The sequence below is a fragment of the Sminthopsis crassicaudata genome, chromosome 2, assembly GCF_048593235.1.
Source record: "Sminthopsis crassicaudata isolate SCR6 chromosome 2, ASM4859323v1, whole genome shotgun sequence".
NCBI classification, from domain to species: domain Eukaryota; kingdom Metazoa; phylum Chordata; class Mammalia; order Dasyuromorphia; family Dasyuridae; genus Sminthopsis; species Sminthopsis crassicaudata.
Window position 1 is genome coordinate 365,449,492 of NC_133618.1, and position 25,154 is coordinate 365,474,645.

At 36.6% G+C, this 25,154-nt stretch overlaps 1 protein-coding gene across 5 annotated transcripts in view; it reads right to left on the minus strand.

Moving 5' to 3' along the window:
* The window catches only part of C2H14orf180 (chromosome 2 C14orf180 homolog), an 80,091-nt gene that overhangs the window by 32,385 nt on the left and 22,552 nt on the right, over window positions 1-25,154 (minus strand). For 3 of the 5 annotated variants that reach the window (XR_012486583.1, XR_012486584.1, XM_074291050.1), the window contains exons 3-6: window positions 24,524-24,646; window positions 21,290-21,416; window positions 6,519-6,545; window positions 2,344-2,498 (exon numbers count right to left, since the gene is read on the minus strand). Coding sequence is in view for 3 of the 5 variants with exons in the window: in XM_074291050.1 (XP_074147151.1) it covers window positions 2,344-2,498; window positions 6,519-6,545; window positions 21,290-21,416; window positions 24,524-24,541 (327 nt within the window). In the remaining 2 variants the exon portion in view is untranslated. Of the gene's footprint in view, window positions 1-864; window positions 2,499-6,518; window positions 6,546-21,289; window positions 21,417-24,523; window positions 24,647-25,154 lie in introns of those variants that run through there. The other 2 variants (XM_074291053.1, XM_074291052.1) reach the window with 2 other exon arrangements.

Here is a 25,154-nt window from a genome sequence, read left to right on the forward strand (position 1 = left end):
ATCTCACATTTTCACAGAGGACATACCTTTTGAATAATTGCTAAAATAATTCCTTAAAGTATAGTATTGACTATCATACTCCTTTGTCAAAATCTCTGGTAGGTCTTTATTTACTGCAGGATAAAACAAATAGCTCTCAGACTGGCATTTGAGGCTTTTCACCTACCTCCACCTCTATGCATTATATATTCCAGATAAATGGAATACACCTGTTTCTATGAAATGTTAGTAGGCAATGTCTGATTGGCTTCCACTTTGGTATGGCCCCCAAAGACTACCCTACCATGACCAAAATTCAAACCTTCCTCATCTCTTTCTGTTGAGATATTCATCTTTTTTTTTTTTTGAAGCCTAGTTCAGGTCCTTATTCCCTTAGCATCTTCAAATTTCCTTAGAGCACTCTGTCTTTGATTGATGTATCCTTGTTGTTATAACTCTTTCTTGTGTCATATTTATTGACTTACAATTTATACCTACTTCTGTCTTTCCCTCCTCCATTGGAATGTAATCTTCAGGGCAGGAACTAGTACTAGTTCTACTAGTACTTAGTATAGTACCATACACCTAATTTTTTCCATATGTGATTCCATAAGTGAAATTTTATTATGGAAAGTTCTTTCACCAATGCCAGCAGCAACACATCTGTAACTAATAGTCTTGAGAAGTTTTAGAGCAGGGGAAATTATGTTACTAGTCTATGATTACTTTGCAAATAAAGCTAGGTCTTCCTGATTTCATGGTCATCTCTCTATCTGCCATATCTTGGCTATCTTTCACCTTGCCTATAATAATCATTTCATGTTTAATGCATGGTATTGAGTTGAACTGGAGAGAGGTGATATTTGGAAAACAGAACAGAATCTATTTGTGGATAAACAAGTGAAACTTTCTTTAATGATTGAGAAAATGATGTGCCCATGATCCCAATGTTCTCTGATAAAAGTTATAGTAATATGAGTACATTTTGTGATTAGTAGGACAGCAGTTTAGCCTGGCAGTGTCTGGGCTTTCAAGAATTTTAGAGGAGGATGTGTGTGTGTGTGTGCATGCACGTGTAGGAATGTGTATATGTGTGAATGGGCAAAAGTATACATGTTTATTAAAAAGAGATGCTTGGGATACTTAATAGACTGACCACAAGCTCAATATAAATTAGCAGGATGATATAGTAATCAAAATAGTGAATGCAAATATAGGTTTCATTAAAAGAGTCCAGAATGGACTCATTAAAAGTGTGCAGAATGAAGGAGTCAATGGTCTGGCTGACCTCTGCCATGGTTAGCACATAGCTGGTATTAATTTTTTGTGCCACATATTGGGAAACACACTGAAAAGCTGGAGTATGTGGAGAGGAGAATGACCCAAATGATGAGGCGTGAAGACCACCCAATATGAGGATATATTGACAGAACTGTAGATATATAGTTTACAGAAGGGAAAATCTACTTTCTCGAATTTCTTTTGGCTGAGGCAATTGGGATTAAGTGACTTGCCCAGGGTCACACAGCTAGGAAGTTTTAAGTGTCTGAGACCAGATTTGTACTCAGATTCTCCTGACTTCAGGGCTGCTGCTCTATCCACTGCGCCACCTAGCTGCCCCAGAAAATATACTCTCAGCAGATACTCAGGTCACTATATCCAATGACCCGAAGGAGTCTCAAGGGAGAGACAATCTTTTTGGTCCAGATGGCAGAACCAGAAGCAATGGGTGAAAGTCGATGGTGAGGCAGATTTTAGTGCAATACAATGATTAGACTAGAATTATAATGATTAGAATTGACCAAAATTAGGGTGATTTGCCTCAGAAAATAATGAGATCCTCATAACTAGAAGTGTTCAGGTAGAGGCTAGATAACTACTTATGAGACCTGTTGTAGAAAGGATTCCTCATGTAACCACAAGTTGAATTTGATGCTTCCAGCTCTGAACTTCTCTCTCTGTGTGTATGTATACATGCATGTATATTTTAATAATGATAGTGGGAGGTTCTCATAACTGGAAAACTCTGGCACAGGTACATCCATTAGAATGGGGGGGGGGGTCATGGTGCATGGAGTTTTCTCAGCAGATGCACTGTTTGTTTCTCCTTGAACTTGAGTATGCTGTTCAGAAGACCCTCAGCTTCCAGAGACTTCATGTCAGAACACTCCATATTCCAGGCTCAGACACCATTCATTGCCTTCTACGTTGTGGACTGGAGAAATCACTTTCCTAAATTGCAACCGAAGAAGTTTCTCAAAATGAGAAAGGCAGAACTGCATTTGAACAAATGATGGGGTGCTGTGGAGGCTCCTGTTATTGTCTCCCAAACCACTTCCAGAAGGTCATAGCCATGTGTCTTACCCGGAGGAGGAAAAGGAGGAGCCAGGCTCGGAATTCCTCCAGGGCTTTTGAGCCCAACTTGGCCTGACCACAATAGAAGCTCAAGGCTAGGCCAAGCAGGATACAAAGGCAGAGGCACAGGAACAGGGAGCATCCAGATGACCATCTGTCGGGGACTGCAGTAGGAGGAAATAGCAATGGAACAGGATTAGTGTTGGTTCATCAGTGGGCATCCCCTCACTATTTTTGAGAACCTGGAAACTGAGACCAAGCTTTTCTCTAGATTTAAGGTATAGTCCTATCTTTCTCTTTACCCTAAATCCTGCATATGCTTATAGGTTTGTTTTTTTTAATAAAGCCTTGATGTATTTTGAAAATAAAAAATAGGAAAAAAACTAAAATAAAGCCTTGATATAAAGTCAAAGATCAAAAGTCACTGATTCCATTAGAAGTCTCCAAGTATAGGCTTCTGTCCACTTGTCAGAATGTATAATAGTCTAGATTGGTTAGATTCAGTGGTCTTTGAAGCGTGCTGTGGTCTATGACCCTGACTCACCCTAAAGGAAACTTATAGTTTAATTAGAGGAGATAGGACATGAACAGCAATAACCATGAAATGAGAACAAATGTAAAAGGTGGGGTCGACTGAGTTAATCTATCACATCACCCCCTTGTAAAGTAACTAACAAAATTCTATGCCCTGATAACTTTGTCAGGTGAGAGCAATCAATCAACAAATCACAAGCATGAACAAGGTGTAGACATCTCTATTAAGTCAATACATCAAAATGTGAGAAGTCCTTGATCAATTTAGAAGACCTTGAAAGCCATCAGATAAAAGAGAGTGAATTGTAACAAGAAAGATATTGGTATTGGCTGAGAAGATGTAGTCATACCCCAGAAGCTTTTTATAAAATCAGAAGGCAATTCAGAAATGGGGATACAAAACTCTGTCTGCCTTCACAAACAGAAATCTCCATCCAAGCTTCAGAAAAGCAACTGTTTGAAGGGAAGAAAAGTCTTTGCATTTGGCTTCTTAACTCCAACTAAGTTCCTTATTTTTGGGCCTATCACAGCTGGCATGTGTTATAGGTAGAACTTAGAATCAAATCTCCCTGACTCCAAAGCTAAATCTCTACTCACTACACCCTGGCTACCTTTCACCTTTCATCCTGACAGTATTTCTGGACCAGCAGCCAGTAGCTACTGAGTTTGGCAGCTGGATATGGACAAGACTCACCAAGAAAATTAAGCATTAAGACTCTAACAAAGAGCCCAGCAGAAAAGCTATACACAGTGCTAAAAGAGAACTTCATGAATACCCTTTCTGAAAGGCAAAAAAGGATTCTAGGAAGAAGCCATTAGTTACCACTTTGCTATATGTGTGCTCTAAGCACAAGCCTATTTTCCTTGGATTCTCTGGGCATTTGTGGGAGAGTATGTAACAGACTTTGAGGGAACTGGGAGCAGCTTTGCTGATTTCAAAGTTTTAGTTGGAATTAGGAAAATTGCTCTTGGTTATTTGCTTCAAAACCCAAGAAGAATGAGAGATCTGGGTCTCTAATATGTATTTGGAGTGGAATAGGATTGGTAAGTGTGTTAGAAAAGCTTTTTAGAGAAGGGACATCTGACTTGGCTCTTGAAGGAAGGAAGAGAATCCAACAGATGTAGATGGTGGAGAAAATTTATGGAATTCTGAACCTAATCCTGAAGAGACAGGAATAAACCTGAATAGTAAGTAAACATACCCAGGAAAGAGAAACTTCAAGGTCAGGTAGGTGAAGTTCCTGGGTGCAGTTAAGTCCCTTATCAATGTTAGCCTATTGGAGAGAGATCAAACATATGGACTCTGCAGCTTGAAGAGTGGCAAAGAACTATATCATCAGTGACAGTATAAAGTAAGTGACCCTGGCTCTATAAGTTTTTTGGACTCTATAAGTCTCTACAAACCTCAAGTTAATTTCTCTTTTGGTGGAATCCAAGTTGAATGTTTTCATAGGTCTCTGTGGCAAAAGTAAGATTCAACTGAATGCTCTGGGGCTATTTCCCTAGCAATCTCAAGTTATTTCTAGTGCACAATGACTGGTATATGGTAGGTACTTAATTAAATTCCTTACCTTGTGGAGATCAAATCACAAAGTAGTACTATGAGTGGGAAAAGGGGTAGGGGACTGCAGAGGACTTGGTGGAAGGTGGGATTCATCAGAATGAAAGAAGAAATTGTATTGACCATATGGGCTACTATGAGTTATCTGTTTCTGCATTTTCTATAAAGTATAAAAAAGCCTGTAGTTTTTTTTTTTACCCAAAATCCACATTGTTATCTTGATTGCTTACTTGTATAACATTGTCCTTTATTCATATCTATGGAAACCTAGACACTTTGTCCAGGGAATTGTTAGGTGGCTTAGTGGATAGACCACTGGTTCTGGAATTAGGAAGTTAATTAAAATCCAGCCTCAGACACTTTTTAACTGTGTGGCCCTGAACAAATTGGTCAACTCTTTTCATTACTTTTATCCACTGGAGAATGGCAAATCCCTTTAGTGTCTTTGCTAAGAAAACCCCATGGATAGCATTGGTGTGCTATGATCCTTGGGGTCATGGAGACTTGGACGTGACTGAACACCACCATCACCAGGGAACTCTGGATCAAGAGGGATCTTTTTGGAACTGCCTTCAAGCTTGAATTTGATCTTGTATCCCAAACACCTAGTAAAGGTTTTAGCCATTTGCAGTTGCTTAATAAACATTTGCAGAAATGAGTGAAAAGGTAGATTTTGGTTTGATGTCAGGAAAACTTCCTCAAAATGAGACCCATCTAAAAGGGAATTGGGCTCCGTATAGAGTGTGACAATCACTTGTCAGAGATATTGCAGAGAGGTTGTCTGCACAGGTTCATATTGGACTAAGGCAAAGGTAGCTGAATGGTGCAGTGGATAGAACACTGGGGTCTCAGCAAGTCATTCAATTGTTTGTTTAATTGTAAAATGAGGATAATAATAGCACCTATCTTGCAGGATTATTGCAAAGAGTAAATGAGATAATATTGTAAAGTGCTTAGCATAGTGCCTGACAATTAGTATGTGCTATATGAATACTTATTCTTTCTTTTTCTACCTCTGAGCTCTCAGAGATTCTAAAGGACTGATTTTGTGATAACTCTCCTAAGCTACAAATTGTCTTGTCCAAAGGATTATGGTAGATAAGACTTATCTTCCCATTCACTAGATATATCCAATGTCTAGGCCTGAACTCCACCACAAAAAAAAAAAAAAAAAAAAAAAAAAAAAAAAGGTTTCTAGAGACTATAGTGCCCAAAAAACATATAGAATCAGGGTCTCTTACTCTCTACTATCAACAATTATATAGTTCCTTGCCACTCTTCAAGCTGTGGGACCCACATCTTTGATCTTCTCTCTCCAAGAGGCTGGCATTGATTAGGGATTCCCTTTCTCCTTTAAACTGAACAAGATGGTACTTTGAGTGAGAATGGGGGTAGGACATTGCAGAGGCTTTGGTGAAAGGTGAGATTCAGCAGAAAGAGAAGAGAAATTTTATTTATCATTATGGGCTGGTATAAGTTATGTGTTTCTTTATTTTCTGTAATATTATAAAGAAGGTTGTGTTTTTTTTTTACACATTGTAAGGAAGACTAGTCGAATCCTGCCTCAAACACTAGCTGTGTGACCCCAAAGTTGGCCCTGCAGTTTCCCTCTCCTGGGTATGTTTCATTATCACTTTTCATTATTCTGCTTCTCCAGGATTAGGTTTAGAATTCCAAAGCCTCTGTCTTGATAAGGAAAAAAAAAATAAATACTGTTCTTGTTGCTTCTTGTGTGACCTTGAACTTTTCTACTCTTGACCTCATCTTGAAAGCAAGAGGATTGAATGAGATGGTCCCTAAGATTCCTTCTTGCTAGGAACTGTAAAATTCTTCCCACTCTCTCTCATCTCCCACAGTACTTCATACAGGAAAACCTGGTAGAGTGGGGAGGTGAAGAAAGCCCTTTCCCTGGCACTTGTTCTTCTGAGCAGTGTAGGATGAAGGAAGAGAATAGATTTCCTTTGAGATTCTTTTCCAGACCTAGTCTGGGTTCAATGTTTCTGGGGAACATCAAGTTTCTTTTCAGAGCTGGCCCCAGAACAAAGCCAGTCAGGCAGGGAATAGCATTGGATAGGTACTCATCACTTACCTACAATGGTGTCCACACAGGAGATATCTAGAAATTCAAACAAAAAGCAAGAGTGTTAACACATATCCTACAACTGGAGAAAGAGGAATGAGGCAGTAGTATATTAAGGCAAAACACTTGATTTGTAGAGAAACTGGATTGTAATTACAGCTCTGTGATTTTCTACATGACTTTAAGGAAGTTCCTTCTTTAATCACTCCTTTTATTTTGAAAATTTTTTAAATTTAATTTAAAAAAAAGGTTTTATAATTTTTTTTATTTTCAAAATATATGCAAAAATAGTTTTCAACATTCACCCTTGCAAAACCCTGCAAGGTTTTGTTCCTTGTTCCAAATTTTTCTTTCTCCCTAGCCTAGACAGCAAGCAATTAATTCAATATAGGTTAAATACATGCAATTCTTCTAAACATATTTTCACATTTATCATGCTGCACAAGAAAAATCATATCAAAAAGGGAAAAAATAATTATAAAAAAAGCAACCAAACTACAACAACAAAAAAAAAAGATGAAAGTACTCTGCTGTGGTCCATATTCAGTTCACACAATCCTCTTTCTGGGTGCAAAAGGCTCTTCATCACAAGTCCATTGGAATTAGTCTGAATCACCTCATGGTTAAAAAGAGCCACGTCCATCAGAATTGATCACCATATAATCTTGTTGTTAGATCGCCCTTTTCTAGTTGAAAGATGAGGGGGTTGGGTTAGATAATATTTTGAGTCTCTTTATTTCTAGATCTTATATCCTAAAAATAACTATTCTTCTTAGAGTATTTTGGTGTTTAACCCCCCCCAAAAAAAGTACACATTGCTCTGTGAACAATTACCTCTTTGAGGTGTTATAAATGTTGGTCTTAGTTATAGATAAGAAAATTAATGTTTATAGATATGATGTGATTATCCCAAGTTCACACAGTTGACAAGTGTTAGAGATGGTTGGGACTCATATCTCAATTGACCAAGACCAGAAGTCATTCCATCATATTAGAGAGAATTATAATGGCAGCATCAATAATGCAATAATAAGTATTTATTAAGCACCTTCTTCTTTATATATAAGAGTATACTCAAGGTTGGGGAGATGTAAATTGTAAATTATAAAGTTCTGTATAAAAAAGAGAGATTTTTGCAACTTTAGTGCATTCAACATGCAATAAATATTACATAGAGGAAGCTAGGTGGTACAGTAGATAAATCTCTGGGCAGGGTGTAAGGAAGACCTGAGTTCAAATGTGGCCTCATCTATGTGATCCTAGGCAAGTCACTTAATCCTTGTAAAATATTGTTATATGATTTTACACTATATACTTATAATACATATTATATGGATTATTGTTATATATTGTGAGTTATTATAAATTATATATATATACATAATATATATTATTATATGGATCATTATATATTATGACATTATATCATGAATATTATATAACAGATGAGTTATTATATATTATCCATATATGTTACACATTATTATATGGATTGTTATGAGATCAAATGAGATAATAACTATTCTTAGAACAGCAAGAATAAACATAAGCATTAGCTGTATTAATATTCCAGTGGCAAGAGGGTTGTACTTGGAGGGAGAAGACCTGGATTTGATCATGGACAAGTCATTTAGTCTCTCAGAGTCTAATTTCCTTCATCTTCATCTAATGTTAGTAATCATTCCTGGACCCAGAGAACTTGGGCATTGCCTCTCTACCTGAATCCATTTACTTGTTCAGACTCAGTTTTAGGTTCATCTCCCCTAAGGGGAAATCTGGCCTTTAAATGAGAAGAGTTGACCTTTCTTTTTTCACTCTCTTTCCCTAGTTACAGACCTGCCTCAAGAAAAGATTGTTTATGGCTTAAGTTCTGCCTCATGTCTTGGGTTTCATTCACATGATACATTGAATGTACCTTTCTTATATACAATATACCATGTAAATCAGATAAGGAAGAAATATTTATTTCCTACACATAAAAGAAATGCTAAACCTGAAACACTCATTGACAGACTTAAAATAAGTTTGATCTTATAAGTATTGTTCTATTTCCCTAGCACATTAATACTTAAATCTCAACGAACTGTTTGCAAGCATTGCACCATAGGCATTGTTACACTTCATTTTGATTCGAGATTGTCCATGTTTTCTGGCCAGACCTTGGGCTCATCCACTTCTCAATGGTCATCTTCCATTCAGAAAATTCCTGGACTAAAGCTCAGCTCTACCTGATGCATTAAGGACTGCCATACCTCTCTAACAACATCACCTCCAATCCTGGATATAGTCATCCTCAAAATGATATTCTACCACCTGTATTCATGAAAGGAAACACAAAGAAAAGACATTTAAGAGCTCAAGCTTGCCTAGATGAATCCTTTTGCTCTGACACATGGAAAGAATCAGCCTACAGTCTGGAGTAAGGCAAGACATACCAATCCTCCTCTACCTCTTTCTAGGAGGTTTAGTGAAAAAGAACTATTTACCATATGGGAGGAAAGGAAGAATACATCAGGTTCAGAGACAATCACTTTTTAAATGATCACCAAATCATTTAAAAAATTGTAATTATAATTAAGGATTTATTAAGTGCTTTTTATGTATATGTGAGGCAGTATGCTATTATTTTCAAATATTTTCTCATTTGATTTTTACACAAACTTGTTATCCTCATTTTACACTAAGGTAAACAAAGACAGAACGAGTATGATTACCCCTGAGAATATGAGTTATAAATGGCTTTTAGATGGCTGGCAGCAATACCCATTAGAGTTAGGATTTTGATCAAATTGGAATAGGAGGAAGAGATAATTCTGGATCCTGGAGCTTAGTGGGGGCAAATACTGGGAAATTGGGGAAGTGAGGTTCTGAGCAACCAAGGGACATTATGAGCTCATGAGAATAGAGGATGGAATTAAGTCAAGAGAAAAGATTCTGGATTGTGGAGATATAAGGGACTCCTAAGATGATCTATTACAGCTTTCTTATCTTACAGATAAGGACATTGATGCCCACAGAGAAGTTAAATGATTTGACCAATTCCTACAAGGAGAAAGTAACAGCCAAGATGGAAGAGTCTTGGAGAACAAGCTAAATGACTAAATAGGTTATTGTTGAGTTGAACTGAATGGTTGCCTAGATTCCTTCCAATTCTTCACTTCTGTAATTCTGTGATTCTCTGGATCTCTCAGTGACTGGGAAGGTGAGGGTGCCACTGGGAAAACAGGAAGATGGAAGGAGAGTCAGGTTGAGGGAGAAGGTAATGATTTAACAGCCAAGTGGCCCTCTATCTTCTAATTCACACTATAAATGAAAGGACTTATCCAAAGAGAAAGGAAGTGAGTCCTTCTTAATGAGACTATGAATGGAATACCCTGATCCTTCCCACTAAATCTTACTTCAGTTACCTGCACTTTTCCCTTTCTTCTGGGTCTAGTTTCAGGGAGGGAAGCAAGCATTTTTAAGAGATGACTAAATGCCAGGTATCATGTTAGGCATTCTTATTATCTAGATGTTACTATTATTCTCATTTTACAGTTGAAGAAAGTGTGGTAGGTAGAGTTTAAGTGCCTTGTCCACAGCTTATGCCAATAGCATCTTTTCTTCAAAGAGAATAAGAGACTATGCTTATCTTATTAGGTTTTGAAAGCATAATCTTTTTGAAATGCATTTAAAATCATTGTAATTTATCAACTGATGCTGAGTGAAATGAATAGAACCAGAAGATCGCTGTACACTTCAATACTGTATGAGGATGTATTCTGATGGAAGTGGATATCTTCAACATAAAGAAGATCCAACTCACTTCCAGTTGATCAATGATGGACAGAAACAACTACACCCAGAGAAGAAACACTGGGAAGTGAATGTAAATTGTTAGCACTACTGTCTATCTACCCAGGTTACTTATACCTTCGGAATCTAATACTTAATGTGCAACAAGAAAATGGTATATTGTATCTAGGTTATATTGTAACATATGTAAAATGTATGGGATTGCCTGTCATCAGGGGGAAGGAGTGGAGGGAGGGGGGGATAATTTGAAAAAATGAATACAAGGGATAATATTATTTTAAAAATTACTCATGCATATATACTGTGAAAATAAAATAAAATAAGAGCTTAAAAAAAAAGATCATTGTAATTTAACTGAATAGACTAACAGTAACAAAGGGTTCAACACCAGGGCTCCGATGTGATGCATGCTGATAATGGGAGGTTCGTATACATCCATAACTCTCACAATGAAATCAAGCAAAAGATTCTGCATGCCTAACATATGTTTGTTCAGTAATTAATTGAAAGAGCTTTGAAAAATTAAAGAGATAGGAGGCAGGGAGACCAGCTGAGAGGTCATTATAAAAATCTGAATTAAGAGCTGATGAAGACCTGAACTGAGATTGTAAAAATAAGAATGGAAAAAAGGAAAATGAATGTTTTGGGTACTTTTTGATATGGCATGGGGAGGGGGGAAGTAAAGGATGCAGAGAGTAAAACATTAGGAAAAAATAGGGAAGTTGGAGATGGGACATGGTGTTGGATTTGGTTGGAAAATGAAATTGCCAGATAATTGAAATAGCTCATATCCTACTAGAGCTGGAGAACTGCAAATCAACTTTTTTCTTTTAAAATATAAATTTTATTTTGATTTCCACTGATAGGCATCTAAACATATAAACAAAGGATTAATAAGAGGCAAAGAAGAAAAAATGACATGAAAACAGAAACAAGTAAGAGATTATAAATAATTGGATGGATTTATAAATTCCCGAGCATACTAGACACTGATCCTATTAAAAATGTGTGCTTTAACTCATTTCTTTTCTGTTTTCCCAATCTTTTTGGAACTCTTTTTTTTTTTTTTTAAACCATAGACAGAAGATAAATTTGTTGTTCTCGTTGTTGACTTTATGTAGTTGTCAATCTGTATGTTATTCTTCTAGTTCTACTTTTTTGTGTTTATCTAACTCCATATAAATCTTCTGATATTTCTTTAAATTGTTTACATTAATCATTCTTTATGGCACACTACTTTTCCATTTGCATTCATATACTATAATTTGTTCAGCAATTTAAAAATGGATGGACATCCACATTGTTTTTAGTAAGTTTTGCTTATTATAAACAGTGCTGCTCTGAATATTTATGTGCTGATAACAATCCTCCTTCCCCTTCCTCCCTGTAGTTCCAGAAATGAAATCCATGAGAAAAAAGGGATATACCTTTGTATATCACTGTTTTGCCATATAATTTCACATTCTTTCCAAAATGTACTATGAACCATGAAATTCCAGTAGCAATAAGAGTCTGTCTCTTACCTTAGTAATGCTAGCCATGGATTTTTGGTATCTTTTGTTATCTTTGTCATGATGAATTTCAGTGGGAGTTCAGAGTTGTTTACATTAGCATTTCACCGAGAATTAGAAATTGTAGACACTTTTTCATGCTGTAAATTTTTGTTTTGCCCTTTGAGGAAGTTTCTTTTGGATAAAATGGCCATTTATCTATTGGAGAATGGCTCTTACTCTAAAACATGTTTATGAGTTCCTTACAATTTTTGAATGTTGGACTTTTATAAGAAAAGATTGATGCAAAATTACTTCCCTCCATTTGTGTTTCTTTCTGATTCTGAATATATTAATTTTCATTGTGCAAAGGAATTTTATTTTTTAAAATAAAATTAATTTATTTTAGCTCTTAAAATTTCTTCCAAGTCATAATTTAAGAATTTAATATTTTTATAGTTGTGAAAATATATAGCATTTTCTTATTCTATAGCTTTTGAAAAAAGTGATATATGTTCATCTCTGTGTTTTTCATATTTAATTCACTGATCCATTTGGAATTTATTGTGATTTATGGTATGAGATGTTAGTGTGATCCCATTATTTTTTTTACTAGATTAGTAATTCATTTCCCAATATATTTAATTAAGTAATTTACAACTAGCATTTATATATGCACTTTAAGTTTTGCAAAGCAATTTATACATATTAACTTAGGTGTTTCTCACAACAGCCTAATGAAATAGGTTCTATGATCATTCACATTTTACAGATCAGGAAACTGAGACTGAGAAATGCTGTTAAGTCATCTGCCCAGGGTCTCACAACTAAAAAATGTCTGAGGCACAATTCAAACTTAGGTCTTTCTGACCCCAAATATAATATGCTATCAACTGTATCACCTGGCTGCATTATTTAAATTAAGCCTAGATAATAGAAAGTTAAGATAGAGCAATTTTCAATCTTTAAAGGGTAGAAAAGGGATAAGAATAGTTTTATTTAGCCTCAGAGGGCAGAACACCCACCCACCACAAATGGTGATCCAGCCTTTATTTGAAAACCTCATATAAATGTTAAGATATAAAGTTTTCTTGTAAAAAGTTTCCTTTCCCACCATTTGCAGAAACAGAGACTTGTTGACTAGGAGAAGAGGCCTTCAGTTGGAGTGGGAACTTTTGGGTTGATAAAAGCAACTTTTACAGCATCTCTCCTACTTTTGGACTATAGGAATTGGTAAGAAGGCTTTTCTTATTTCAAACTTATATCTATCCATTTAAACCTTCCCTGTGCTAAACCTAAATAGGAATTCCATTTTCAGTCAATCGGCATATATCAATCAGAACAATGGACAGAAGATGCAGAGATGTAGATTAAGTTTTGGTAGAAGAAAGACTAGTAGGTTCCTTCTCACAAACTGACTGTGAGAAAAGATTGATTACATATTAGTGATAAGAAATGATTAAGTGTTAGGGAGAATTTTTGTTCAGAAGAGTTTGGACTAGGTGACCTTTGATATATCTTTCTATGCTGAAATCTTGAAATTGAGGCATCAATGAGATGGTTTAATGAATGGAGCAGTGGGTCTTGGAGACAAGAAAACCTGAGTTCAAATCTGACCTCAGACGTATAACATTAGCTGTGTGATCAGGAGTTATTTATTTTCTTCAGTTGCAAATTGGGGATCATAATAGCAGCGACCTCCCAGGGATGTTGTGAGGATCAAATGAAATGATAACTGTAAATCACTTAGAAGTGCATGGCACACAGGAAACTATATAAAAGCTAGTTAGTATTGTTATTCTGGGTTCAAGCTTCCCTTCCTCTTTTTCTTTAAATTCCTTTGATATACTTAATTATTATGCTTAATTTTTAATTAAAGGCATGATATTAATATCTGGAATAGGATTATTTTGAATATCTTGATTTAACTAAAATAACATGATTTAATTGAATATATTAATTTGCAAGTATCACCAATACTATATTAAATCAACCTAGGAACATTAATTATCTCCTTAATTATACAATTCTTCCTTTACTTCTATTAATAAGACATATGTATATATATGTTTATCCCATGATGTTTATTACGCTTTATTATAATTTTAAATGATGTTGTCTTTCTATCACATTTGTCCAGATGTTTATCAGTGATATATTGAAATGCTGCTGATTTTCATGGGCTTGTCTTATATCCTGTTACTTTGCTTATATCGAGCTGTTATTTTGATTAATATTGTTGTTTATTTTTTTGGCTATCTAAATAAACTATCAAATCATTTGCAAGTAGAAATATCTTTGCTTTCTCTTTTTTCTTATTGCTATTGTCAATATTTCCAGGGTTAGTTTGATTAATAATAATGTTTGGATTGTAATAATTAACTTCTTAATTAAACTTGTAATCTTCCTGTAAGTCCCATGTGATCATAATGAGTAAATTGTAGGCATAATATATTTGCTAGTAATTTATTTAATATTTTTGTACCTATATTCACTTATTATGGTCTACAGTATACTTTCTCAGCCATGCTATTTCTTGTTTTGCATATTAAAACCACATTTGTCTTATAGAAGGAATTAGGTAGAGTGCCATCTTTTCTTAATTTTTGAAAACTTGTGACTATTTTTTGAATGTTTGTTATATCTGTTTCTGGTGAGTTCTTTTTTATTTTCCTAATGGGGAGTTCATCTGTTTTTCTAATATTTACTTACTTATATAATTTATTTTGTATATCTGACTATTTTATATTTTGTACATATTCATTTCTTTTACATTTTCATTTTTTGCCATATAATACTGCACACTATTCTCTAATAATTTCCTTTAGTTCTTTATGACTTTTTATGATTTTTCCCTTATTGCTTTTTATTCTAATTGACTTAGTTTTCTTTTGTCTTCTTTTTTGTCAATATAAGTAACAGTTTATTAATTTGAGTGCTTTTAAAATTTGTTTTATTAATTATTGACTTTTTTATTTAAATTTTGTTGTCATTTGACCTTAAAGATTTTTTTAAAGTGCTTATTTAGTTGTATTAATTTGCTGATAGTCCTGTTTATAAAAAAGGAAAAGAGTGCATTAATTTTCTTATCTATTTGGACCTATATCCTTTTTTCACATCATATGTTCCTGAAGGTAGAGCTGCCTCCCCTCACACCCCCATTCCTGACATTCCTGGGATTTTGAACAATGCTTGTCATAGTAAGCATTTTTTTTTTTTTTTTGGTTATTTGTTTGTTTTTACACCTCTGCCCCTTCAGACTCCCAAACATAGATACCTCAACATATTCACAAAGCAGCAACTCAATTTCTGGTTTGGTTCAACTACCTATTTTTTCCCCTCAACACAGTGCCTGTTACATGGTACTACGTTTATTAAATTTTTTTTTTTTGAGTGATTTCTCTTTCTCACCTTTCCCAGCTAGGAATGTTGCTTAATTTTAAGATGATCTACATCTTTAAGATGATAAACTCTTTTTTGTTTAGTATTTGTGATCTTCACAATCAAAAACTTCCTCTTCATGACCATCCATTTACTTTAGTTATTTGTTCTATTAAGCTTATAAATAGAATTTGTTGGTTAACTGATTTCCAATGCTTCCCCAATCCAGCCATAACCGGAAACCATTTATGACCTTTAATCGGCAATCAAAAAGACCTTGCTGCTGGCATCTGCTAATTGTGAAAGATCGTTTGTTGTTTGGATGATCCCATGTGATGATTCCAGGGTAGAATGCCAACATTCTCGTCATTCTGATGTGCTTTCTGATACCTCATCCTCCAACAACACAACTGCAAACCTCTCTAACTGCATAAGTGTTACTATTTCTGTACCACATTTACATGTTCCCTTTCCTGAGTCTGTGCTCCCATCCCATGAGAGCATATCAGACTGTAAAAACCTTTCAGAATTTTTGTTCCCTTTGAGCATGAATGATAATTCTTTCCCATCCACTTCTGTTTCTCTACCTCAAGAGATAGGTCATAAAACAACTATTGTTATTTTGCTAACCCCATATAAAAATTACACAGAGTCTCCTTCTGGTGATTTACAGATTCAGAATTTTACTTCATGGTCACCAATGATTTGCATTTCAAATATAATCTCTCCAGGAATTATAATACCTGGAGGCTTGTTGCTGGGTTGATTTGCATATGAAAGGCACCAGTCAGTCTTTTTACTATGGAAACTTGGAAATGTAATGGGAAGTCAAGCATATGTTGTTTATCTTTGAATATTTTCCTTAGTTTAGCTCAGTAGAAGATTCACAGATGAATTCTAATTTTCTTTATTTTTATATATCATGTTCCAACTTTTTCTCTGTTTTCTCATGATGGATGAATAATCCTGTGAAATTCAAAGTGGGGCATTTTTGAAGTTTTAGGACAATATGAGTTTGGGTGAGTTGCCTCTGACTTTTCTCTCTGAGGAAGTCTGGTAAATTCCATCCTGAAATCTTGTTATTTCTGGGAACTTTCTTAAACAGTTTTATGAAAAACAGTGGTTAGACTGTATTTCTCTTCATTTTCAGGTGATATAATAACAAATTCTCTCTCTAAGCTACTTCCTAATTCCATTTTTGCTTCTAAAGTCATCAGATCTTCTTCTAGTTGAGTTATCCTTTGACCTTGTGTTGCTTTTTGCTCTGCTGGCTTCTAGTTTGCCTTCTAGTAAGAGAATTTCATTTCCCATTGATCCCATTTCTTTATTTAAATTTTCCATTGCTTTTTTCCACAAAGCTGATTTTGGCTATCAGTTTGTATCTTTTCTTTTCTTTTCTTTCTTATTGATGATAGAACTCACATCACAGATGTTTCTTTGCAGATACCAAAAAATTGTTAATTCCCTTTAAAGTGATTATTATCCAAAATAGGTTTGCTTGCTTTATTTTTGGTGTTAGATCAAGCTTTTATTTCTTCGGTGGCTATTGAAGTTAATTCATTATTTTTTATTTTCTTTTTTTTTTCTTTTTCTCTTTAGGAAAGGTGGTAATGATGTGGATTAAGATTCCTTTCTAAGTCCCAACCCCCATGAATTCCAATGGGAGGTATCCAGACTCTCCCAGCCCCCATAGGATCTGAGCTAACTTGGGTTGTCCTAGGCCCCATTCTAATGATCTGCTCAGGTTTCCCAATCCTCACCTCAAGCACAAACAGTTCCTTATCAAAAAACCCATTGAATTCTATTCAAATTCTAACCCTGGCTGAAACCTAGCCAGGAGCCAACCTGGGATTCCACCCACAAGTACCTTCAAGATTACCAAAAGCCCCCCATTATAAAAGAGGGAAACTGGAGTTTACTTTTGCAGAAGTCCCAAACATGGCATCCTTCCGGCCATGTCAGGGGTTTCTGTCCACCGATGCTAGCCCTGGCCCTGGTGTCTTTCTACCTTTCAACCTTACTTCCAAACCCCACAATAAAATTCTTTTATCAATCTAGGTTTTGGGGTCTGTAAATTCCTTTACAGGGGACTCTTGCGCTGCCATTAGACCTCATTTAACTCTGATTCCTTGCGCTGAATCCAAAGGGGTTGCAGGGGAGCTCTATTTGACTCCCTGTACCCTGAACCTGCCACTAGACCTCAATTAACCCTAATTTCATTTAGGTACTCCTTACCTAATTCTCATCAGTATGGTGCTGATGAGGTCTAAGGTCAATAGGAAGCGGAGAAAGCCTGAAATACTGATAAAATTACTCCCTGAAGCAAGCATTGAACAACACTGATGGGGATCAGTTTAACCTCATTGAGAGGGGAGACCCAAAGAAACTCTCTCTCACTCTCACTCTCTGGCTTTGGGGGAAAGCTAGAAAAACTCCCTCAGAGAAGCTTTCCCCTGAGAGAATCAAGACAAAGTGGTTTCATTCTGTTATCTGGGTGGGACTAGTTGAGTCAAGGACAACTCCTACTTAGCCCAAACTGGAGATCTAGATATCAATCTCTACTGAGTTGGAGATTAGTCCAGGGACACTCATTCAATTGGAAGACTCTATTCTGATTTCAACTCAAACTGCTCCCAGCCCCCATCAAAAGCTACCCACATAACAAGCTTCCTTCAGCTTAATTCCTAACAGAGAGAGCAATAGCAGGAATCATGGCAGGCCAAGGGACCTCCTTTGGCATAGCTACCTGCAAGGGAAAGGCATTCTCTTTTCAGTGTTAATTAACCTCTCTTTGTCTCTTACACATTTCCCTAAAAAGCACTATACCCCTCTTTTACCTCTTGGTCGGGACTTCTCTGCTAGACCTTTATCTCCCTGCCGGGACCTTGCCATTTAGAAGTCAGTCTTTCTAGCAAAGGCTAACTTTCCAATGCCAAGCACCAGTAAACTTTTTGCCAGTCTAACTTTTCGGGTTCATAAATTCATGTACAAAGGACCTGTGTCGATCAGAAGGAGTTCCCACAACTCCCTGACCTGCGCTGAACTTCATTATTATGGTCTCATACTCTATTGTGAGTAGTCCCACCTTGTTGTGTCCAGTCACAAAACCAGGTTATGTTAAATCCCTGAAGTTACATTTCACCTATAAATCTGCCTATGGCCCACACCACCTTTGCTGACTCTCTTTTGGATAGTCCACTGAAAAGGACTGAGTCTCTTCCCCCATCAGGAAGAAGCCCAACTAGTTATTATCAAACATAATTAATTCCCAGACTATCCTGTTTGTAAAAAGCATTTGTGAGGAAGGAACTCCTTATTAACCTCCATTCCCTATCCTTCAATCTCTGTCCATCTATAAACAATTTATAAGATGTTGATTAGCAGATTTTAAAAATAGTACTGGGACCTGATTTGCCAGGTGCACTCTACCTGCCTCCTTGATCCCTCTCTCTGAATTCCCACTTTTATTTCCCTGTTTTCCCTAAGAAACTCCCAGACTATATTCACCTATAAAAGATTGGCTTACGATGAAGATCTTTGTTAAATCCATTTCAGGACTAAGCCCACTATGAGGTTCCTCTTTCCCTCATGGTGAGATCTCTCCAATGGAGTCTTTTTTTCCTTACTATAGCTAACTTTGGTTAGTCTGCTAAATTCCTCTATGGATCTAACCCGGCCATTCAATGGCTTACTGCAATCTCGAGGAGTAATTCCTTTCTACTGTGAGTTCCCCAGGGGAACTTGTCTTTTTTTCCTTGCTCACTACATGCTTCTCCAACTCTATTGCATATTTGCCACTCTTGGTACCAGTTTTACCTCTTATTTTGTCTGTAACCTCTTCTCCTAAATAAAACTATCTTTTGACAAAGAGAATAGTGATTGTGACTTTGTCACATGTTTATTTCATATTAGGAATTGTTACTCCAACCTTATTAACACCATGGCATTCTTTCTCATGTCTTTCACCTCCTCCATCCCCCATACCTTGCCCCATGCCTCACAGTGCCTTTCTCTTTCTTACAGTTAATTAACTCTTTTAGGGAACTAATTCCTTTTTAGGATTTATTATGCTAGTTAATGGCAATCTTCCACCTCATGGTTATTTTCTTTCTCCTGGCTAATTAGGAGTTCCACTAGGGAACTTTTCTTTTTAATTGTTAAAACTACTTTCCTGTCTAAACTCTTCCTCTCTGCAAAAACTCTCCCAACTCTATCTCATATTTGCCATTCCTGGTGTCTATTGTATCTCTTCATTTTGTTTTTAACTTCTCCTAAATAAATGTACTTTTTCCCAAAGACAACAGCCATTGTGGAATTCTTCCCATGACTGAACCCTAATATTTGGTGGTAATTGCTTTCTTAAATCTCATCATTGGGTGCCTACATCATCATTTGGGGCTGAACCTCAAACACATGAGTGCAGTATATAAATCTCTGGATTTGAAGGGAGAGCTAAGAGCTAGGCTTGAACCTAGATTCTGTTACTTGCTATTTGTGTGACTATGAGCAAGCCCATTTAATCTCTCTCTCTCTCTCTCTTTTTTCTTTCTTTTTTTCTTTTTTCTGAGGTAATTAGGGTTAAGCGACTTGCCCGGGATCACACGGCTAGGAAGTATTCAAGTCCTCCTGATTTCAGGGCTGGTGCTCTATCCACTGCGCTACCTAGCTGCCCCAAGCCTATTTAATCTCAATGGGCTTTTGTTACCTCCTACAAAATATTAGACTAAACCAAAGATTCCCACTCTGGAAATTATGAATTTGCTTTTATAACATAACATTTTTGATAGCTGTATTTGAATATATCTAATTTCTCTTATAATCCTATGTATTTTATTTTATGCATTTAAAAATGTGGTTCTGAGATGGGGTCCACAGTTATGTTTTATCAGAATGAAAAAGAGGTTCAATTCCAGGTCTCAAGACCTTACAGACTAATGCATGACATGCACTCATCAAAGAGACAGGAAGGTAGAGAAGTGAATTAAATACTGGGCCTAAAATCAAGAGTACCTGAGTTCAAATCTGAACTGTCCTATGTCAGGCAAATCATTTAACCCCTTTGGGCTTCAATTATATTATCTATAAAATTAGGGGGTTGAATTTGGTTGTTTCTAAAGTTTAAATTGATAATGATGATGATAGGGCAGTGCTCTACTTACTGAGGAGAGGCACTATATTTTAGGTATAGGGTTACAGTAATTTTTCCTTAATGATTCAGAAAGTTATTATTAATAGTAGTCATGACACAAAGTCATTATTATGACTCTCACTTGCTCTTGTATAAGATGTAACCATCATTTTGAGAATTTGAACTTTCTGGTTTCATTTGAGAAGTAGTTCAGGGTAATAAAAATAAAAATATATGCTAGCTAGGCCTACAATCACTCCTCAGACACTTATTAGCTCTGTGACCCTGGACAAGTCACTTAATCTTGTTTGCCTCAGTTTTCTCATCTGTAAAAATAAACTGGAGAAAAAAATGGCAAATTGCTCCAGTAGCTCCCAAAATGGGGTCATGAAGAGTCAGACGCTACTGAAAAATAACAGAATAAGAACAAGCACATTACACAAACAGTGTAATGGATGGAACATTGGCTTAGGGGTTGTGATAATTGTCTTCCACTTCTCAGTCTAATACTGGTAAATTGTGTGAATCTGGATTTTTTCCTCTTGTTGTCCCTCAGTTTCCCCATCTATAAAATGGTGATAACAAAGTTTGCCCTAATTTTCTATCAGGGTTGTTGTGGAGCTCATAAGAGAGTGGGCTTTTTTTTTTTCTTTTTTTTTTTTTTAAGACTTTAAGATATTCGGGATGGCTCATATGGAAGATGGTTTGGATTTGGAAGGATTTCTCTTCACTTTAGAGGTTCAAAAAGGCTTAATGTTATCAATGATAACAAATAAATTATCAAAATGGGAGCTGATGACAATTAAAAATTACACAAATGAATTCAATAAGAATTCTATAAGAAATGAAGCAAGAAAGGGGGGTGAAAGAAAGAACATTGGATTTGAAATCCAAAAATCGGTAGTGTTTCATTCCCCACCACTTGCAGATTCACACCAGTGAATATATATATATAAATAGATATGAATCTCCTCCTGCATACATACCATGCATAGCTGTCTCCTCAGGCTCTTGGAAGCGCACCCGCCTCTCAGCCCTTTTCTTTTCCCCTGTTACAGGGCACTCTGGTGGCTTACGTCTCAGGATAGAAGGTGGGCACTTATAACTGCCAGTCTGGGAGGGGAATAAGATTTAATCAATTAATGAGTGAATAAGCATTTATTAAACATAAACTATGTGCCAGGAATGGTGTTTGGCATTTGAGATACAAAAATGAAAAATATTTCTTATCTTTATGGAATTTATATTCTACTGGGAATATATAGTTATGTAATATAGATATATACATGTAATATGTACATATACATATACATGTGTGTATGTATAAAACCTTTGAGGTTGGCCCTCTGCCATATTGCCTTTGTAAGGTTATTTATTTTGGGGCATATCCCATAATTTCCTGGCACCTCAGTTTTATCATAATTAAAGTAGAGGTTGAAGTAATTGACCTCCAAATCCTACAATGCTTGAAAACCCTTTGCTTTTCCTAAATGAAGTTCTTAAATCTCATTCCTGAATACTCCCTATGCCTAGCCTGGCTGGCTAACATCTCCCAGGGGTCCACGAGGCAGACCAAAGTAGACTTCCCTTCCTACTCCAGGATGGGTTATGACATATACAGGCTATAACATTAGGACTCATATTCTCCTTTTCACCTACCCCTTTACATGCCCTTCTCATGGATCCTCAAAAAGCCAATATGGAACACTTAGATGTACGTATTCACAGTTCCACCCCAAAGAAGACCCTTTCTTCTGGGGCCATGTCAAAAATTGAACCTTCAGTGGATAGACCAAGAGAACTGCCCTCCCTGTGCTTCCTCAAAGTGGGATAGGAAATTTCCAGAGGCCAGTTTCAGTTCAATGCAAAGAAAATCTGTTCGACAATCTATTTGTCAAAATATGGAATGAGCGACATTAGGAGGTAGTCAGTTCTCCATCATTGGTGGTCAGGCTTCATGGTTACTTGCAGGAGATTTTGTAGAGACTAATGCTATTCAAATACAATTTGGACAATTGCAGTATGAGAAATGAGCTTTTCATTTAGTCAGAAGCCTTGAGCTCAAAGTCAGAAGAATTTGGATCAGGTCCTGGCTTCCAAGGGCCTTGGACAACATGGTGAAAGTATTAGTCTCAGAATCACAAATTCGAGGAAGGATCAGTTTCACTACAGGCCACTTTCAGGTCCTTGTTTAGTCATGTCTGACTCTCCACAACCCATTTGTAGGATTTTCTTGACAAAGGTACAAGAGCAGTTTGCCTTTTCCTTTTCCTGCTCATTTTATAGATGAGGAAACTGAGGCAAGCAGGATTAAATGACTTTTCCAGGATCACTTAGTTAGTACCTGAGACTAGTCTTCCTGACTACAGGCTTGGTGACCTATCTAGATCTGTGCATTATGAGTGATTGATGCACTACTTAGGTACAAAGTAAGAAACTATGGTCCAGATTGAGGAAAGGACTTATGTAAGGTCACACAAAGGGCTGAAATAAGCCTGGCACTAAAACCCAAGTCTTCTGATTCACAAATCATAACTTTTTCAACTATATTCCCTTTTTTCTGAGTGATTAGCATAGACTCTCTACAACTCAATGGAACATGGACCATTGGAGCTGAAAGGAAGCATAGAGGTCAACCAGTCAGTCAATCAACAAATGTTTATCAGGCACTTATCATGTGCCAAGCATTATAGGACGTGTTGAGAGTAAAGAAAGGCAAAAATAGTTTCAAGTATCTCAGCATCTAATAGGGGAGGTAATGTGCAAATAACTAAATATAAACAAGATACAGACAGAATAAATTGGAATTCTAGATCTAGTCCAATTCCTTCATTTTTTCAGAAGGGGAATTGTAAGGTTATAGGGGGAAGGAAATTGATTGAGATTATACAGATATTTAATAGTAGAACTGAGATAGGAGTTGTCTATGGTTCCTAGTCTATGGCTCTTCTCCATTCTCCTTGCTGCCTACCCACTCTGACAATTCTGTTCAAATTCAGTCTGCCCTATTGCTTGGGTTGTAAGAGCTGGAGGTGTCCTTCTTGCCCCTGTAATTCAAACATAAATCACATATCTCTGAAATCAGGAAACCATGGTATTCACCTCTGTTCCCTCTCCTTCCCCTACCTTTCCATCCCATTTCCAACATCACTGATCTTAAATGTCAGAATAACTGAATATATGGAGCTCATAGAAGGATGACAGATCTCTCTGCCAGAGCTTGTATTTCACCTCTTCTTCCTCCTCTTCCCCCGCCCATCTCTATCCCTTGTTCTCAGCAGTCCCTGACACTGGGTCCATTATTTTAGCAATTAAGGGAAGGTTTGGTTTAACCCTCTGCAGAGGTGTCACCCTTAGTGCTGGGAGTGAAGCTCTTGTCTGATTCACAGTACCAGAGTTTAAAAGCTCCCAGACTGTTACTTCAGCCCAATTCTCTTTGTGCACATTAAAGCTAACTGCCCTGCCCCAAGGCAGGACCCAGCTGTCAGAGGTGATTCACAGAATTATAAAATTATGGAATTCCAGAGCTCCAAGGGACTTCATTGGGCACCTAGTCCAAACTCCTTTCAAGGGCAGAAGTCCCCTTGACAACATTCTGACAAGATGTCAGCCAATCTTTGTCTGAACACTTCTGGTGACATAGAACTCATGACCTTCGAAGCCACCAGCTCCATTAGTGGACAATACTGAAAGGAAGTCCATGGGACTAAAATCTTCAGTTTTAATACCTTGAGTGATACAGAGCACCCTTTTCCATTTTTTGAAAGCCCTTATAATAAAGAAATAACATCCATTCCCATAATTCTTTAAGGATCAAAGAATTTTACAGATTAGAAGCTCAAGTACCACCAGGCTATATGATTTGCTCCAGTTCACATAAGTTAATAAATAGCTAAGTTGAGATTTGAATCTGGGTGCGCTATTATTTGTTTCTACCACCACTCTCTCTATTAATATTATACTGGTTTTTCTCTATTATTCTCCTGAGACTAAAAAAACCTTAAAATATTTTTCATATTTAGATATTTGAAGACTGCGAGGGAATCCTTGACCCTTCTCAGTCTTAGTTGTCCTTTTTTAGGGGCTTGTTTTTGTATTTATTTTTGCTGACACTACAGGGAGAATGCCTGCTCAGGTACACTTGAACTTGCTATCTTGTGAGGTCCCTTCCAGCCTGGAAATTCTTTGTTTCTTTGCATAACACTGGCCAGACTCCTTACCTGGTCTTTTTCATGCATTGGTGTAACTGAGTCTTCTGTGTTCTCATGCTGTTCCAAGTTGATGCTGTGCTTCGGGCCTGGATCTTTGCAGGGCCTGCTCCTGAAAGTTCCAGGTTGTGAGTCCTCACCATGTGGAAAAGGAGAAAAGAAGATAGATGTATTTTTAATTCCCTTTCATATTAGCTTTTTTTAGCTTTCCCTCCATTCCATTGTGCAAATGCTTTGATCATTAGAAATAATAAGAATCTATCATGTTTGTGAAGGCAGGCTGTGCAAATAGCATTATCTTCATTTTATAGGTATAAGGTTAAGGGATTAATCTTAGTTTTTGTTGTTCAGTTGTTCTTTAGTTGTGTCCAAATCTTGATGACCCATTTGAATTTTTTATTTTGGCAAAGAAACTGGAGTAGTCTGATTTCCTTTTCCAGCTCATTTACAGATGAGGAAACTGAGGCAAATAGGATTAAGTGACTTGTCTAGGATCAGATAGCTACCTGAAAGTCCCTGAAAGTAGATTTAAACTCAGATCTTCCTGATTCTGAACCCAGCTTGCTATCCATGACTCACCTAGCTGCTCTCTAACCACACCTCATCTAACTGCTTTCTTAATTTCCTTAGTAAATGTTTGTTG